Source organism: Aotus nancymaae, unplaced genomic scaffold (genome assembly GCF_030222135.1).
Source record: "Aotus nancymaae isolate 86718 unplaced genomic scaffold, 86718_ANA_hifiasm-v0.15.2.pri h1tg000033l, whole genome shotgun sequence".
NCBI lineage: Eukaryota > Metazoa > Chordata > Mammalia > Primates > Aotidae > Aotus > Aotus nancymaae.
The window spans coordinates 62,345,001-62,364,511 of record NW_026988447.1 but is presented as its reverse complement, the minus strand read 5'-3'; the positions used below and the strand labels follow the sequence as shown (position 1 = coordinate 62,364,511).

The following is a 19,511-nucleotide window of genomic DNA, read 5'->3' as shown; positions in this document are numbered from 1 at the left end:
GCTACTTGGGAGGCAAAGGCAAAAGAATCACTTAAACCCAGGAGGCAGAGGTTGCAGTGAGCCGAGATCATGCCATTGCACTCCAGCCTGGATTACAGAGCAAGACTATGTCTCAAAAAAAAAAAGAAGAAGAAGAAGAAGGCTTATCTTCTCAACCTATAACTGCACTGCTCTATCTGTCTATATCTAAAGATGCCAAAAAAAAGTGAAACTGACATGTCAGTCTTTTGACTCAAGGAAGGGAAGAATCTATTTTAAAGAAACTGGGTAAAATTATGAAGAAGAAATGAAATTATGATGAAAGCCATCTTTCTCTCAACTTTATGGATGTTAATAACTTAACTTTTTGTGTGTTATGCCATGGAACATTTTAAAATAATATTTATGGTGCCAGTTAAGCTGTAATGTCTCATTGAGATGAATCATTCACAGTATAAAGAAGAAAATTGAATATTTAAACTTAGACATGATAAGCTCGTTAAAAGATAAACAGTGAAAAACCCACTGAAGCATCTTACAGGGTTAGTTACACAGCCCTGGCTAGAGAAGTACACAGAGCAGCTGAGAGATAGTTGTACTGTTGACATTGCAGAATGCTTATTGGATGAAAAGTCAGTAAAGGAAATCACAGCACTGCTGCTTTGCAATGACAGAGTAACTCATCCAATTAAGAGATCTGACTGCAAATCTCTTTTTGGGATTTGAAGACTGGCTTGATATCTCAAGTGAAACAATCATATTTTTGCTTTACAAATGAGTGAATCTTCAGATATTGATGGATTTGCCAGTTTGCTTGTATTTGTCTGTTATCAGCACAATAAATCATCAAAAATCTTCTTCTCTGTGAATTTTTGGCAACAATATACAAGAGGTGCTGAAATATTGAAAGTACTAAATAATTTTTTGAGTCTCAAGGTTATCCTGTAATTACTGTGTTAACATTTGCACTGATGTTACAAAAGCAGTGGTGGGAAACACTGCTGCTTCCTTAGCAGGAAACAAGGCAGCAGCTCCAAACCGTGCTAGTGGTCATCACATCTTTCACCTTCATGCATTAGCAGGAAAATGAAAAAAGCCAGTTTCACTTAAGACTGTGTCTCTGATAAAGCAGTAAGCATTAATTTCATTAAATCCCAACCCTCAGTATGCATTATTTTAATATCCTGTGTTATGAAATGGGCAATCTCCATAAAGCATCATTCACAATAGATAGCTGGATGAAAAGCCTCTGGGCCATTATTACAGTTGTATGTAAGCTGAATTGCCTTCTTGTTCATGAAACCCCATTTTTACTTGATAAAAGGGCTGATAGACAAATGATGGTTATTCAGACCTGGACACCTGGCAGACATTCTCTTGAAAATGAATGGAGTGAGCCTATCACTTCAAGGAAAACAAGCAGTAGTATTTGTGGCCAAGGATAAAACTCAAACTTTTAAGTAAAAATTGGGATTAGGGAGAACTTGTATGTACTACCTCATGGTAGTAGATACTACTTGAATACTTAAAAACTTTTTAGATGACGTCAGTGGTGATATTAACAAATGTGATATTATAAAAGGAAATGTTTCAACATTTGGAAGATCTGTAATGCTCAAGAAACAAACATTTTCCAATAACCAATGCATTATATTACAATATCACATAATATGGGTTAAGAATCCATACAAAGTGCAAGATAGACCAATGGATTTTAATGTAACAGAGAATAAAAAGTTTATTGAAATGACTTCAGCGTCCACATTGCAACTAACCTTTAAGAAACAATCATTTGTTAAAAGAAAGTCCACAATTTATCTGAAAAGACTATCTTTTTCCTTTTCCAAGTATATCTGTGTGAAGTCAGATTTCCTTAATCTGTTTCATCAAAACAACATATTGCAAATTGACTGAAGGCTGATACAAATAAGAATCCATTTGTCTTCTACGAAGCAAGACATTAAAGTGACTTGCAAACATGTAAAACTATCATTTCCACTAGTTTTTTTGTAAATACATTTTTTATAAAATAAATCATATATAAAAAATAGTCACATGTGACATGAGTTTTTTATGGTTGTTTAAAATGAATAAGTAAATATTTAATTCTCAGTTTTAATATTTAATATGGTAAATATCGGCATATATAACCCATATAAACAAAAGCCTGTTGGAGTTTTCAATGAATTTTGTAAGTATAATGCAGTGCTGAGTACCAAAAATTTTGAGAATCACTACTGCAGAAAATAGAACTTATTAATTCCTTTTACTTTTTTTTTTTTTTTTTTTTGAGAAAGAGTCTTGCTCTGTTGTTGCCCAGGCTAGAGTGCAATGGCACAATCTTGGCTCATTGCAACCTTTGCCTCCTGGGTTCAAGCAATTCTGTCTCAGTCTCCCGAGTAGTTGGGATTACTGGCACCCATCACCATGCCTGGCTAAGTTTTGTATTTTTAATAGAGACAGGGTTTCACCATATTGGTCATGCTGGTCTCAAACTCCTGACCTCAGATGATCTGCCTGCCTCGGCCTTCCAAAGTGCTGGGGTTACAGGCATGAGCCACCGCGCTTAGCCTATTTATTTCTTAATATCCATTAATGCTACAAATAGTATTAACTATACAACATAATACTTTCCAGCATATTTTTCTTTTCTGTGCAAACGTTCTTATAAAAAGACATCTCTTTCTATCCCCCAACTCTTGCAATAACAAGTTATGACTGGGGTCACAATAAACCCCAAACCACCTGACAGTGCCTCAGAGGTGAAGTAGTAATTACCAGCCACCTTTCCTTCTGGGCATTCTTTGACAGGTGAAAGGCTCTTGCTTCTACGGTAAGTGTCAGTAATTTTCTACGTCCTCTGGCGGTCTTGATTGTCACATAAAAGCCTTCTTCTACAACAGGTATTTTACTTCAGAGGAAATAATAGGTTCTGGAAGATTTCTTGAAAAGACCCTTGAGTAACATATATTTGCATCCAAACTAAATATATAATCTTCATATGAGACTAAAATTTTTTAAACAGTCCAACAAAGCCAATTATTGTCTAACAGTAGAAAAAAGTATAAATACCTAAGAAACTAAACAATGTATAAGTCGGGTTGTTTGAAAATTTAAAATTTTAACTTCTAAATTTTTATTTATTTTTGAAGTTTCTATTAATTCCTCACTAGATCAGTGTTTTTATTAACTTCATGAAGATATCATTTTCAAAATAGATTAACTTTAAAAGTGCAGGATAGTTGAATGCATTCTTTCAAACAAGATATAAGGATAGCTGAACTAAAGCGCTTAAGAGGTACGTGACTGATAAATACGGTACTCCTCAAATTTCTTTCTCTGGCAGACCAAACAGATGATATGTAATGAATCATTGATTCATAAACCCAAGGCTACTTCTCAGCTGTTTGTAATCAGATACTTAAAAAGCTGTAATAGCATCACTAGATTTTCAAAAGGGCAATTTTCTTCTTAAAAATAAACCCACTTATTTCTAAACATTGTCAAATGTCAAACCTGCTAAAATCCTTTTACATGTATCTTTAGAGACAACCAAACACTGCATTTCTGTCTTTGTTCTGCAAGTGCTCCAGCATCCAGAAGTATTGAGAAAACAAACTCTGGATCTCCGCAAATAGCTCTTGTCAAACAGGTCTGTGCAGGATGACACAAGAGACATTCTTTGTTGTGCCCCTGCAATTTGCAGACAGCACAACCAGAAGTTAACAGATTAACGTTTACATCAGCACAGTTATCTATCCTTGTAGCCAGATGTGTATATAGTATATCTGACACCAGACAGGATCACTTTTTCAGACCTCCTCTTCTATATGACAAAGTTATTTTCAATAGAAGTAATAAAATGAAATGAATAATGATAATGTCCAGAAAAGAATGTAGACACTGAAAATTTTCTTTCCTGAACTTCGTATAATCATGTCAGTTTTTTAAAGTAACATAAATATTAGAGTACAAAAAAGGAAGTTAATAGATTCAAGTTTTGATTACATTAGTATATTTTCGAATAAAGGAAATAACATACATAATAATACGCTACAGTTAAGAAATAATAATATTTGCTATTTTCAGCCTTACCCTCTAAAAAATCTGTCAACCACTTTCTCAAAATTGCTCTTCTTTGGACATATATGTTCAATAAAGAGTATTGTCAGATCTGCTGATTTATCTTGTCATAGCTGATAGAAAAACACCTTTTATTAATTTTAACTCAGAAATGTTCTTTCAGATGAGGCCAGAGTATGACAATATTTTAGAAAAGTATCAAACATATTAAGTTTGGTAGAGATTCATAAAAATCCCATGTCACATTAAACTCCAAAAAATGCAGTTATATCCATGCCTTTGTTCTTTTGACATCCATTCAAACTATTTACAAATGCCTCTGAGGTATAAAAAAAAAATGGAAAAAAAACTCCGACTTCTCCAGTATTTCTTCTGCAAAATCAGGGAAAATGGCTAAATGATTGTGAACACAGATATTATTTGATTCATTCCTTTAGAACAAGTGTCTAGTTCTCAGGGACAACAATGGGGCATTTGGCATTGCTATGTGGATTTCTCTGAGCAATGGAAAACCAGGATCTCTTTGTTTTTCTCCTGGCACTCTTCTTCAAAATTTGATTCCATTTTCTACGTAAATGTCAATGTCCTTATATTTTGTTGTTGCACAGTAAAAAGGCTTCACCAAAATTTCTGTGCACTTATCTCAAAGAAGACTTTTAAAGTTTGGTATTTTACTGTACATTGTTCAAGATAGAGGCTATTTGCAAATATTTTTGTATCTGATTAATGTCCTCTAAAACTACACCAGGAAAAAAGAGATAATTCCAAAGAGAAAACTACACACCACAGAGTAATGTCTGAGCTGACTCATGTGTCCACATTTTCTTTGGATTACATAGTACTTCAAAGTTGAGATTAACTTTTCAAAATTTTTCTACTGTGTCCTAGCTTCGTAATGAACCTTCCATCTTGTCTAGGAAAGATTTTCTGCAGCTTTTCCCATCAATTAGGTGAGATGAGAAAGAATGAATACAATTTTACCAACGTTCTAAAAAAAAAAATCACACAGGAAAAAAGAAATTTCCAAAAAAGTAGATTCCACAAAGCTCAGAGAATAATTTCCAAGAGGATGAAATCGTATTTGGGATGAATTTATTTGATTTTTGCGTGAACTCCACAGGGAATACTGGCCACATATGCAGCATCTTTTATCCTGGATCATGATAGAGGTTTATGAAATAGTGATCCCATTCTTTGAAGCTATTTTCTGTGCATTCTGCAGCAGTTTTTCTGGAAATACGAGAATTACTTCCTTATTTCCATTCTGCCAGCTTCTATATGACCAATTCGCACATTTGATCTCTGTTTCCAGGACTGTAAGAATGACTTCTTTATTTCCACTCTACCACCTTCGATACAGGCTTATCTGACCAATTCATACATTTGATCTCTGTTTAAAGTATCCAAAGTGCCAAAAAGAATTCCAGCCAGGTAGTGGCTCATCCCTATAACCCCAACACTTTGGGATGCTGAGGTGGGAGGATCGCTTGAGGACAGGTGTGTGAGACCAGCCTGAGCAACATAGCAGGCTGTGTTGCAACACCCACTTACTGCCTGTACCTGGGGCTAACTGCTCCCCATCTCTCCAAAATAAAATAGGCGAGGCATGGTAGCATGTGTCTGTAGTAGTCCTAGCTACTCAGGAGGATAAGGTAGGAAGATCACTGGGGCCTAGAAGTGCAAAGCTGCAGTGAGCTACACGCAGCCTTGGTGGCAGAATGAGCCCCTATACAAAATAATCATAATAATTCCCAAGTATTTTGTTTTTTTAATATCTGCCACCCCCTACCAAAGGATACCACTGATGTCATGTTTTGCTTCAACTCTTTCTTTAGTTTTAAAACAACAGATTTAAAAGAATAAATTTCTATTCTAAAGACACTATTAAAATTAGAATATATTTCATACATGAACTAAAATATGCACTTCCCAAGCAAAATATTACACATTACACCTCACAGTCCATAGCTTTCTCAATTGTAAATTTAAAGCATAAAAGTAACTCCAAGAGATCACATTGAACTTAGGTTGAGTTTCTCCTTTTTATCATCACCGTGCTATTGTTGTTTATTTCTAATCTGCCATGCTTTTAAATGTAGGCATGCATAGGACAGGGAAGGGAGGCAAGAACTATGTTCAAAGCAAGTTCAAACAATTCCAAACTGTTATAAATTTGCTGTTTAAATTTGCTTTCAAAAGGATTGTATGGAGCTGAATCTTCATGTATCTGGGAATGACTACATAAGAGTACTCCAAACTAACCTTCATGTAGAATATAATGTCTATTAAAGGATTAGTAATAAAAATGTGCTAAATCTAAGCAAACATGTATATTATTAATATTCAAGAGTAACCAAACACACAGATAAAACTTAGACCAACATATGATTGGGGAAGGGGGAAGGTGGGAGACGTATTCTATCATTGGCAGTATTTACTAATAGAATTGCCAGTATATAGTAATAATGAAAAACAAGCCAATCTGTAGTCCGCATACAATGCACCCATTTACTGTCTGCACCTAAGGCTAACTGCTCCCATGGCCCACCTGGGGAAGCCACTGCCTATAGCCATCTTGGAAATCTTTAATAAAGCTTCTGACAAGGAGAAGGACAAAAGGACAGCGTATGAATTGAACAGTGTCCCCCCAGAATTCATGTCCACCTAAAAATGCAACCTTATTTGGAAATAAGGGCTTTGCAAATATACTTAGTTTCGTTAAGATGAGGTCATGCTGGGCCCTAACCCAATGACCGGTATACTTATAAGAAAAGGAAACAAGAGACACACATAAAGGAGAAAGCACGAGATGGTGGAGACAGAGATCAGAGTGATGCATCTACAAGCCAAGGATTGCCAGCAACGATGAGAAGCTGGAAGAGGCAAGGAAGGATTCTTTCCCAGAGCCTTCAGAAGGAACACGGCTCTGCCAACACCTTGATTTTGGACTCCAGCCTCCAGGACTGTGAGAAAATAAATTCTTGTTGTTTTAAGATACTCAGCTTATAGTAATTTGTAGTGATAGTCCTAGAAAGCTAATACAGAAAGAAACATACTTCATAATCTCTGCACCTTTTCAATGCAAAAATACACCTTGATTATTCTGAATTCCATATTCTTTGGCTATGTACCTTTAAGGGCTTTAGAGAGCCAAGAGCAGCACTTAGAAAAAATTTCACTGGCATGATATTGGTTTTTTGCCCTGTGGAATTTGCAGAGATGAAGACAGGAGTTTAAGAAACAAAGAACAAAGTGAAATTTAAAAAAAAGAAAAAAAAACAAATCCCAATTGTTTTTTCTACTTGTAATAGCCATGGGCAATCTTTCACTTCTTCTGGCTTGGAAACTAGAGATACAAGTTTTAACTGATTGTAGAATACCTATTATTACATCTATTTTCCTACAATAATTTAATTGGAGGATCAAATGTACACAGCAACAGCCTTTTGCAGCTTTTAGCAAAATGATTTACCTTATACATAGAATACTTGGGAAACTCTTATAAAATAAATCATGTGTAAGAAAAATATCAACTAATTGACTTCCTGTTTTTCCATAAAGGCAAGTCATAATAAGCATTCAAAAATAGGTATTTGTTCATTAAAACACATTACCTAGTCAATTCAGTACAATCAATTAGTAGGATAAAAACCCTCAGTTAACCTGGGCAGAAAATGGCAAAAACTGATTGGTCAGATTTATTATTCCATTTATCCAAAGTATCCTTTTCCATTCCCACTTATATACAAAACGTTTTCTTTTGTTAAAAAATCAATTTGCTTTCCCAAACTGATAAAGCTAACTCTCCCAGACTCACATTCTAAGGTTCCTCATGCATGATTTATTTGGCAGAATTTATGATATGATATCCCAACACTTATCTTTGACTTTGTTATTATTAATGTTTAAATTAACTGTTGATATTTTCCATATATTACCTCCCTTCATGCTTAAACTATTTGCCCCAATGTTACTCAACACAAGAAAAGTCTCAGTCATCAATATATTCTTCCATGTTCACAAAGAAATGTAGTCAGCACTTTTCTCTCTCTCTAGTGCCTGCATTCTTTTCACGATCCCATACATTTCTGCTGTATGGGCTGCATTCAAAACCTGTGACTTCCCCGGTACCTTTTGTCTGAGTCAAATGCGCTGCTGTCTCCTGACATACTTGGTTAAAAAAAATCCTAAACATGTTTCTAAGTTCAGTGGAAGAGGAGAGGCAAGAAAGAAGGATACGAAACTGGAGCAAGATGAATTTCAATGAGATACATTTAAAATAAAATTACTTTTGTATGAAGCAAGCCCAGGGTAACGAGAAAATCATCAAGAAATTAAAGCAATAGAGGTGAGATAAGGAGGGGCAGGTGATCAGAAAACAGTGTTCAAAGTCCCGTCTGACATAGCACCAACTGCTGGTAAGGAGCCTAGGTGAGTCTCATATAACCACTTAGGATGGCAGTTTAGCATAATCTAAAAAAGCTGAACTCATGCATCCTCCACAGTCAAGCAATTCCACTCCCAGCAGATATGCTGCTGGGGGCATATGTGCTCCGAGTATTATATCACTAATGTTCTCAGCAGCATTACTTGGAATACCCCAGACTGGAAACTACTCAAATCGCAACAGCAGAATGTGTAATACAATAAAAACTTACACAATGTAAGTAGACAAACTACAGTTACACAGAACACCAGAGAGCAGTCCCCCCTTATCTGCAGGGGATACGTTCCAAGATCCCCAGTGGATGCTTGAAATTGCAGATAGTACAGAATCCCATATAAACTATGTTTTTCCATCTGATGAAGGAGAAGGCCACCAAGTGACTAAGAGGTGGATGATGTATACAGCATGGATAAGTTCAACAAAGCGATGATTCATGTCCTGGGCAAGACAGGGCAGGACAGCACGAGATTCCATCATGCGACACAGAACAGAGTGCAATTTAAAACGCATGAATTGCTTATTTCTGGAGTTTTCCATTTACTATTTTCAGACCACAGTTGACCATGGGTAACTGAAACCGCATAAGGAGAGATAACTGTATCTATTTAATGAGTGGCCAAATTACCCACACACTAAAGAATACATGGTATATGATTCCATGTACGTAAAATTCAAAAACAGGCAAAAGTAAGCTAATGATGGATGTCAGGATAGTGGATCTTCGAGAAGGAAAAAGGGGTCATGATTGGGGAGGCTCACAAAAGGCGGGGGAGAGTTTGAGGTGTGAAGCACTAGTAATTAATGTTCTGTTTCTTAAACAGGATGACAGTTATGTGAGTGTTCATTTTCTCATCATTCATTAAGCTTTGCATTTATGGTCTGTTTATTTTTCTGTATGAGTTATATTTCATTCACAATAAATAAAAAATAAAATGTTATTTGACCAAAACTCCCTAGCTTTCTTTCTCAGGTTTACTTTTTCACCCTAAAACTCCACTGACAAAAGAGTTTGCAAGTCTTATAGAAAGAAAATATACTTTAAGTGGTCCTAGAGACCTTCAAAATTACTTCCATCCTCAAGCTGCTTCCTTTCCTCCCATGTGTTATCTTTCACTTCTATTACAACTAAAACAGAACGCTTCATCCCAAAGTGAACCCATTCTCTTCTTAATTCCTACCTCCCAGAGACCTTGCCCTCTCAACTACCTCCCTGCTTTCAAACTCTAAAAGTCTTTCCCTCTCTACCGGCCCCTTCCCATCAGGATTTTGCTGTTGCTTTTCATTCTCTTAATAGTATCCTTTTCTATGTTGAAATCATTGCAAACTTGTAATAAAGTTGCAGCAATAGTACAAGGAACTCCTGTATGATCATCACCCAGAGACCCCCTTTCAAGTTTTCGTCAGTTACCCCAATAATATTATGACAAAAAAGATCACTGCATTGCACTCAGTTCGTACGTAGTCTCTTCCAACGTAGAACAGTTCCTCAAGCTTTCCTTGACATTTTTGAAGATTAGAGTATATTGAAGACTGAAGACTTAGGCCCTGTGTCCTTTCAACATGTCACATCATTCTTGAGTATCTCCTTACTTTCTGGAACAGCAAGATATTCTAGGCTCCAATTTGAGAGTCAGTCATTTCTCCAAAGAGCCCTGATTGCTTTTAATACAGAATTCCAAATCAAGATATGAGTCCTAAATCCATTCATTGCTACTAGGAGCCACTCTTCCCAGGAGCTCTGAGAAAGGATTAGGAAACGTGGGAAAAGCTAGGCAACATGAGGGTGTATGAGTGTGTGTGTGTGTGTGTGTGTGTGTGTGTGTGTGTGTAGACATTCTTAAAACACTCTCTCCCACTGGTTTCTGTGACTCCCCGGTGAAATTGGTTTTCCCTCCATCTCATCAATCATTCCTTCTTAGATTCCTCTACAGGCTTCTTCCCAACCGTACTTGTTATGACTGCCCGGGTTCTGTCCTAGCTCTTTTCTCTGTGCCAGCGGATGAGGTAGTTAATCCACTACCATGGCTACAAGTATCTATATTCTGCTGACTTACACATCTATATCCTTAACCCAGATGCAATTCCTAAGCTTAAGACCTAGCTAATGAACCACCCATCAAATAGTATTCCTTGGGTGTTTCTCAATCACTCCACACAAAACACATCTATCGCTGAAATAATTCCTACCCAATCCCTTCCCCCAAACCTTCTCTGCTTTCTGAGTAATGGAACTCAAAGAACAGAGTTGCCATCTGTTCAGCAGCCCAAACCAGCAACTGAGGAACCATTCTTAACTTCTTCTTTTTTCCCACCCTCACATCATCAAGCCTGCTGATATTATATCCTAAATCTCTTTCAGATTTATTTCATCAGCAATTCTGTAGATCAACCAATCCTCATTTTGCATCTGAATTACCACCAGAGTCTTCTACCTGGTCCCCTACTCGCACCGTTTTTCCAACTTGATTACACAATCTTTGTAAAACATGCATATAATCTTTACCCCCTCCTTAAAATCCTTCCAAGAATCCCGGCAGCCCTCGGGACAGTGCTTGTTCCTTCGTGTGTCTCTCTAGGCCCTGCAGGACCTTGTCCCATCTCTTGTTCTTCAACATCAAACTCAACCACAGCAGCATTGAAATTTCTTTCATTTCCGCAAACACACAATATCCTTTCTAGTCCTTGGCCCTTCACATTCTTTTCCCTCTGCCTCTTTGCTACATTACCTGGTCAAATTCCACTTATCCCTAGGGACATAGGCTCTGGGAATCTTCCCAGAATGCCCCTGCTCTGTACTTCCACAGCACGCTCTTCATCCCTAGTGTGCTGATTTATTGCAATGGCTCATTTAATGATTTAACTTCCCAAGGAGACGATTAGCTCTACTAAGGTCTCAGAAATAGAAGCAGTGTCACAGTCACAGCTCTATCACCAGGATATAGCAAAATAGCCAAAACACAGTAGGTGTGCCCTAAGTATTTGCTGAATGAATGAGCCTCAAAATTAGCAAACTCTACAGCAGCCCAGCCAAAGAGCACATTTCACACACAGGCATTAACTCAAGACGCGCGGCAGTTACAGCCTCCTTCACTCCTGTTGCTGCGCGATTCAAAGGTTCACATCGTTATGTGTAATGAACAGTAATACAGTCACATTAGCCTGAATGAAAAAGAATTCTTTCTCTTTGAAAAAGAAAGAAATTCCTCTTCCTTCTCTGTCGTAAGTTGGAATGGCTCATGACTTTTTACATTCTCATGAAAATAACACAAAACAAACTCACTGGGTGAGAGAACACACATCCTCTCAGCCAAGAGGGTTACAATAAGAGTGAATGATTTGGTCCTAAAGACAGGTGCAGTCTGTTCTCCGTGTATATAACTCTGTGCACGTGTATGCGCTCACATGCTCATTCTCTCTCTCTCTCTAACACACACACACACACACCACACACACATACATTCACAGTGTCTCAGAAAATACACAGCATGATTGAACAAAAGAAAAATAGGAAATGCACTCCTGAAGGACATGTCCCCAACCTTAGCCCATCGTCTGGCCCACAGGAGAGGTAATACCAAATGTGAGAGGTGACACTAGCCAAATGTAAACAGCAAAGCTAGTGTCTGGGAGAGGAGGAGGTCTTTGAAGAGGGTTAATACTGTTTCTACTAACTATATGCCATGACTGTTATAAGCCAGATCCAAGCCATCTCGTTTTTATTATACTCACTTTATATATTTTGAGATTAGGTAAGTAGCCTATAGCTAATAAATTACAAAGTCCAGTTCTTTCCGATTCTTAGTGCTAGATCCTAAAATGGGCAAAACTGAAAAATCAGAAAACACCAGTAGAAGTACCTTATTTAGAAAAATGAAGAAGAATGTTAGAGGAAATAAAAGTTAAAAATTACTGGTTCTGAGGAGTAGGAAGTAGGAAAAGGAAGTGTTGGGCAAGGGGTCTTATTTTTCATACAAACTTTCTGGTGATATTTAAGTTTTAAAATTACACACATGTATTATTCTGATATAAGGTACAATTTTAAATCATAGCAGGAGACTACTTATTGACAAAATAATACCTAAAGTATGATCTATCTAAAAATATAAGGCCGGGGGCGGTGGCTCACACTTGTAATCTCAGCACTCTGGGAGACCAACGCCGGTTGATCACTTGAGGTCAGGAGTTCGAGACCAGCCTGGTCAACATGGTAAAACCCCATCTCTACTAAAAATACAAATGTTAGCTGGGCATGGTGGCACATGCCTGTAATCCCAGCTGCTCCGGAGGCTGAGGCACGAGAATTGCTTGAACCCAGGAGGCAGAGGTTGCAGTGAGCCAAGATTGCACTATTGCATTCCAGCCTGAGTGACGGAGTAAGACTCTGTCTCAAAAAAAAAATTTTTTTAAAGAAAATACATATGTATATGTATGTACGTATGTAAATACATACACAGGGAAGCTTTTGAATGCTGTTACTAGAGATTATCTCTGAGTGGTGGGGACATAACAGTTTTGATGGTTTCTTCTTTTCCCATGAAGATCTATATTACTATTTTAAAAAGAAATATAATTATTTCACAAAATATTTTAAATTACTTACTTACCTTGGCTGATTTTTCAATATTTAAGCCTCCATCCAGTTCAAAAAGAACAGTCATGTTGTACCCAGTCTGGTTTCCATGTCCATGAGGCCACCAAGTTTCTACGGTAATATTCTTTTAAGAAAATTAAAAGGTCACTCTAACGTCATATTTTCAGCAAAAAAAGGCTCAACGCATTACATCAATTTCTCATATAGTCAAGTAAAAAACTCTAGGTCCTAAAACAATGTAAATCTCCCTACCTATATTATGCCAAATCATACCAATTCATTGATAATATTTAAAAAACGGCATGCTGGGAATCTAGCATGGATCAATACATCAAAAGCAAAAGGGAAGAACAGAATAACATGGGTGTTCAGGAAAACAACTCTTCCTGTCTCTACACTGAGCTTACGGTTACTCGACATTCTTAACACTTAGAATGGAAATTTGAAGTAGACTCTTCTTTCAAGCCAAGAACTAAAAATCATTTTGACTTCTTTATCTCAACAGCTACTGAATGTTATTTTGCTCCACCTTTTTCAGTACACAATTATCAATTAGAGGAATAGAAAAAGGAAAAAGAAAAGATAAAAATAATCCATTCTACCTTGATGTGTGAAAGATTATGAGTTTAGAATTAGAATTACGTATATAGAGTAAGTATTAATAATCAAAATAACTGACAAATACCAAAAATAACCACTGCTATTTAAATATAAGCCATAGAATATATTTTGGCTTCAGGATACTGCAAATACTGCAGAAAATTAAAATATAATAAGAAGAAAATAAAATGAGAGGAAAAACTGCCAACGTAATGATATGTTCTCCATTTTCTTAGTCTTAAAATTTGGGAAAGTCATTATTTATCTCATACTCACAGAAAATATATGAGAGACTAAAAATAGAGAAGAAAATGACAAACATAAACAGAGGAAGCAGAGTTTTCTTCAGACTTAGTGTCTCTTTTCTAATCATTTCTTTAGCACCCGTGTTGCTTTCCATCCAGTGCTTCTCAGGAAGTCATTCACCTTGCTAATGTTCAGAAATAGCTCAACAATCCTTTTCCCAGGCTGAAGTTCAATGTTGTACGTCTGTTGTGTTTGCAATTTAGGGATGGCTATGATCACTTGACCAGCAACTGGCTTTGAACTGACAACATCAAATGTAGACTCTATTTCAAGATTCCACTCCTGGGCACTCTCATCTAAAGTATAAACAGAAAAAAAATATGTGTGTGTGTGTGTATATATATACATATATACACACACATAAAATATGCTAAGCATTATCACTGCACTTCTCAGGATTCATTGAAGGTAAGACTAAAGCAGCTTCTAAACCAATAGGCACTCCATAATGCTGTCATAATCAAAGCTTCAGTGGAAATTTTTTTTGAATCTTCAGTTTAATCCTTCATTCTGAAGAATAACAAAAATTATATATTTTATATAGGCTTCTACTCTAAAAATGCTATTATTGTGAGTCGTAAAACCTTATGGAGCATAAACAGAAAATGACAAATAAAAATATAATAAATTTTCTAAGAATAACATGCATTTGTTCCTTTTGATAAAGTAAAATTACTTTATAAAGTAAAAATAATAGCATTTTACTTTATAATGTAAATGGGTTTTAAAGTTATGTAATAAGGTATAAATTTATATGTATTAGAATTAATCAAATGTGAAAAAATAAAGTTGTATTTTAAATGTAGATAATTTATCCAAAAAATACTTCCTAAGGACCTTCTATGTGCCATGTACTCTGCTAAGTGATGGGAATTAAATGGTGACCATGATAAACATGGCCCCTACTCTCATGAACTAAGAGTCTATAGACAAATTCAAAAGCATAACAATACCAGGATGGGAGAAATAAAAGGCTTTCCTGAGAAATAAAAATGAGAAGTCAGAAAGCATATCTAATACAGAGAGAGTGAGAGTGAAGGAAAGCTTTTTTTTTTTTTTTTTTTTTTTTGACACAGGGTCTCACTCTGTTGCCCTGGCAGTGGCGCAGTCATAGCTCACTGCAGCTTTGAAGTCCTGGGCTCAAGCAATCCTCCTGCCTTAGCTGTCTGAGCAGCGGGCACTACAGGCATGTGCCACCCCACCTGGCTATATTTTTTTAATTTTTTGTAAAGATGAGGTCTTATGTTGTTGTCCAGGTTAGTCTTGAACTCCTGACTTCAAGCAACCCTCCAGCCTCCACCTCCCAAAGCCCTGGGATTATAGGTATGAGCCACCATGCCTGGCCAAGGAATGCTTTCTTTAGAAAGTGGTTTCTAGCTGATACAAGAAGGATGCCTCAGCCAAGTACAGAGAAAGATTATAAGGACTCTGGGCACAAAGAAGCATGTGAAGGCCCATGAGTGAGAGAGAGCAATGACAAAACAAGGAACTTGGCAATATCGAAATTGATGAGGGGGATCAGCATAATTGAAAAGTTGAGCAGGGTCCAGATGATGCTGGGTCTTTTAGAACGGGAGTTTGGCAATTAAACCCCAGATCAATGTGGAGCCATTGAAGATGTTTCATCAAAGAGCATGATCAGATTTGCATTTTATAACGATTGCTAAGGGTCCCAGCACAGTGATATGCCAGGATGAATATGAAAGAAGCTGAAAGATACAAAATCTCTCTGTATGCAAAAAGTCCCAGAAAGTGCCACCTGAAAAATCCAGGAACAGAGAGGAGGCACAGAAGAGTGGTGATTAGAAAGAAGAGAAAACAAGATAGAAGAGGAGAGTTACAGGGAAAAAGAAAGATGAGGGATGAACTTTGGGTGTGGAGTTAGGGTTGTCAGAATGTTTCAAAACGGTTTTGAAGTAGAGTTTTATATATGTGCAGTACAACTCTGTCCTCCATTTCCTGCTAAATTTACACTGTTTGTATAATGTCTCTGGAATTGAATTTGTGTTTAGTTTTTATTTTTAAACAAGATAGAGTGCTGGGACAGGCTTGGGACAAGAATCGAGCGGAAAAATGGACCCTTTTTTTAAAGTCATGCAGAAGAAACTGGTGATGAGATCTCAAAAAAGCCTGGAGGTACAGGGGGTTAGAGTCAGCGATAAAGGTTCTCATGCTTTACTGCCACAGAAAGAAAGGAGAAAAGCAGTGACTGTGCAGAGGCACTTAAGTTTCTATGATTTGTGGCCAAATACGGAGGGAGTTCCTATTTAGTGGCTTCCATTTTTCTCTCCAAAGAAGTGGAGGGAGAAGGCTACTAGCTGAGAAATATCTTAGAGACCCTTCTCCTACAAATAAAGAGGAGATTAATAATCACGGCTTTGCTGCAAAAGGAAAAAAAAAGCTAGGTTTGTATGCTGATCAGTGACAAAAGACTTCACAACTGGCACTGTTTACAGCTGCAGCACTACACCAGGCCTATTCTAAAGATGACCCCAGCATAGCTTAGCACTTGCATCTCCCGTCAGCCAAAAGCATAGATTTGATGCACGTTGAAGTAAAATTAATTCTGGACTTAATAACTATTTTTGTTTATTCAATGATTTTTTCTGAGAAACACTTGTCAATGAGCCCTGAATTAGGTTTGTTCTGATCTGGTCAATTTCGCAGCTTTCTTATGGATAGTCTCCGGGTTTTTAATCTATCAGCTGGCAGGTAACTTAGTCTACTCTCTCACCAGTGTTTGATTTTCTCTATTCAACAGGTTGGCAAACTATAGTCTTTGGGATAAATATAGCACACCTCTTGTTTTTATTTAAAAAAACACAACTTTTATTGGAACACAGCTGCTATGGACTAAATGGTAGACTCCTCCCCTAAAATTCATATGTTGAAGCCCTAACCTCCAGCTTTTTATGAGGTAATAAGGGTGGGGCAGTAATCTATTAGGACCGTGGCCTCATAAGAAGAGGAAGAAATAGAGATCTGTCTCCCTCTCTACTATGTGAGGACAAGAAGGCATCTGTCTGCAGGCTAGGAAGGGAGCCCTCACCAGAAAGCAAATTGGCCAGCACCTTTAGCTCAGATTTCCCAGCTGCCAGAACTGTGAGAAATAAAATTCTGTTATTTAAGTCACTCTGCCTATGGTATTTTCTTAGGGCAGCCAGAGCAGATAAACATCAGCCATACTCATTTGTTTACTTACTGTCTTTGGTTGCCTTTGCACTACGATAATATAATTGAGTAGCTGAGGCAGATGCCTAAACTATTTTACTATGTGATCCTTTACAGAAAAAGTTTGCTAATCCCTGCCCTAGAATATTCCCCTAAAAAGGCCATTCTAACCTTTCTTTAAATATTTCTAATGACAAAAAGCCTCTGCCTCCCAAAATAGCCTTCACATTTTTGCTAGGCTCGGCTATTGTAAAGACTCCCTTTATACTGAATTTGAAATATACTTCTCCTTAATATCCACCCAAATATTTCAGTTCTGTCCTTTGAGCACCTCCTACCAACCAAGCAGGCTCCTGTGCTGTTTTCAGTCACTTCTTCTTTGGTAGGAGAATCAGCTGTTAGTGACAGGCTCTGGCAGGAAAACAAATAATGCAATCCTCAAAGGTCATTGGCAAAATTCCCCAATTTCTTTTGCTTTGAACTTGGAAAGTTCTCAAGCAAGTTCACACTCCTCCAGAGCATAACCTGTTAACACCCCTGAGCACTACTAAATGAAAAACCTAAGGCTAGAGAATTAAAAACATGGTATGAAGACCTACGAACCTATAAAGTTATCACCAGATATACTTACTAACATATTTTTGCCCTCCCCTCTTCTTTCAAATAGAGTAAACCCCTTCCTTCCAGTAGCACATGGAAAAATAGGTAGTTTAGGTTCACAAGACACAAAGTCTTAAATAACCAGTAGTTTTCCTGATGTTCTTTGGTCACTCCTTTTCACTTGCTAAATTAAATTTATAAATTGCATAATCCTATTTGTAGTTAAGAGCTCCATCTTATAAATTAAGCCCCATTTCTAGAATACAGCTTGCTATCATCTCTCTCCTAGCATTAATAAGTCACCATTTCCTGAAGAATACCTATCATCCCCAGTTCTCCTGAAGTAAAATACAAGATCATTTAAAACATGGATGAAGTACTGAATGTGGGTAGGAAAGAAGGATTGCTACATCTTCCAGAATCCCCTACAGAGCTCATCCTTCCAATCACGCCACCAAGTTCTGCATCCTCTCTTCACCCTGACTAAACAACTCTGGGCACAAAGAGGACAGGAATTCCTTATCAAAGCAGGTGGACAGGCAACCCTGGCCTGCCCTCTCCACAGCTCAAGGCCTGAGGCCCTCCCTGGCTGAAGGCTTATTGGTGTCCTCATTAAGGTCCTATGCCCACGCAGAAGAGATTATGTTCTATAGTTTCTTCATATAACCTCAATCAGGAAGGCAACCCAGAGGACGGCAGAGAATGTGGTTCTGGCCACTGATTCACTTTAAGATTTTCCCAGAGATGACTCAGTGAGGGTTCTTTAAAAAAGAAAAAAACAGAGAGCACAATGTGTCTGACCTGGATGGGTATTTGTAGAAAGGGTAAGCAGCTACATAGATGAGATTAATGTATGCTGCTCCTTCGTTCAGAGTATCACAAGACAACTCTAGCTCATGTAGATGTGTCCAGTATGTCAGCCTTCAAAATCCTCTCAACTATGCCAGCTTCCTCTTACATTCTTATACAGTCTACTCCTTTGTTAAGATGTAGTTGGTGGGGGGAAGCAAAAATTTAAAAAAAGCTTTATTCAGTTGTCTAGGAGAAAAAGGTATAAGGAGAGACACAGAAAGTAGAAAAATAAGAGGACTCAGTTACATTACTTCAAGTGTGTCAAAAAAGTAATAGGAAGACATACTCCCAAACTACACCTTAAGTCTTCCTTGAATTGATTGTAATAAAGACTCAAGTTTCAATCTTTTCATCTAGTCATGTGATATCTAGTTTCAAGAAAAACTGGGTTGTTCCACACTAATACCCTCATTAGGTTGTAATGACTATTCTAATTTACAAGCAAAGGAAAAGAACCACAAAATGTTCAAGGTAGAAGAAACTTGGAGATGTCACAGTCACTTTGCAGGTGTCTCTGAGGCCCTCACTGCAGCCCTTGCCTCCTGAGCCAACGGACAGGCCGAGGGTCCAGCTTTGCTAACCCCGGTGCTCTTGGCTTTCCATGAGGCTCTTGCAGCGATGCCTACCAAAAGGTGACACTTGCAGACACACAATCACTGACGTTGGTATGTGAATAATAAGGAAAAGCAAAAGCAAGGCCACTTTTTGCCTTTCAGAGTCCTAAAGCCAAATGTCAAATATATTCAATGTAAAACAAAGCACTGGGGGGCGCTGTAACAATAAAATGTTGGCCTCTTAGAAAAGGGTCTCTGTTAAAAAGAATACTGAAATGGGCCAGGTCTAGTGGCTCATGCCTATGGTCCCAGCACCTAGGGAGCCCGA

The 19,511-nt window shown here is 37.5% G+C and overlaps 1 protein-coding gene across 3 annotated transcripts in view; it reads right to left on the bottom strand.

The window, feature by feature from the left end:
* MANBA (mannosidase beta) overlaps positions 1 to 19,511 on the bottom strand; it is a 117,143-nt gene that overhangs the window by 56,470 nt on the left and 41,162 nt on the right. For all 3 annotated transcript variants that reach the window (XM_064384053.1, XM_064384054.1, XM_064384055.1), the window contains 2 exons: positions 14,127 to 14,302; positions 13,114 to 13,224 (listed from right to left, as the gene is read on the bottom strand). In XM_064384053.1, the coding sequence (XP_064240123.1) occupies positions 13,114 to 13,224; positions 14,127 to 14,302 (287 nt within the window). The remainder of the gene's footprint in view (positions 1 to 13,113; positions 13,225 to 14,126; positions 14,303 to 19,511) is intronic.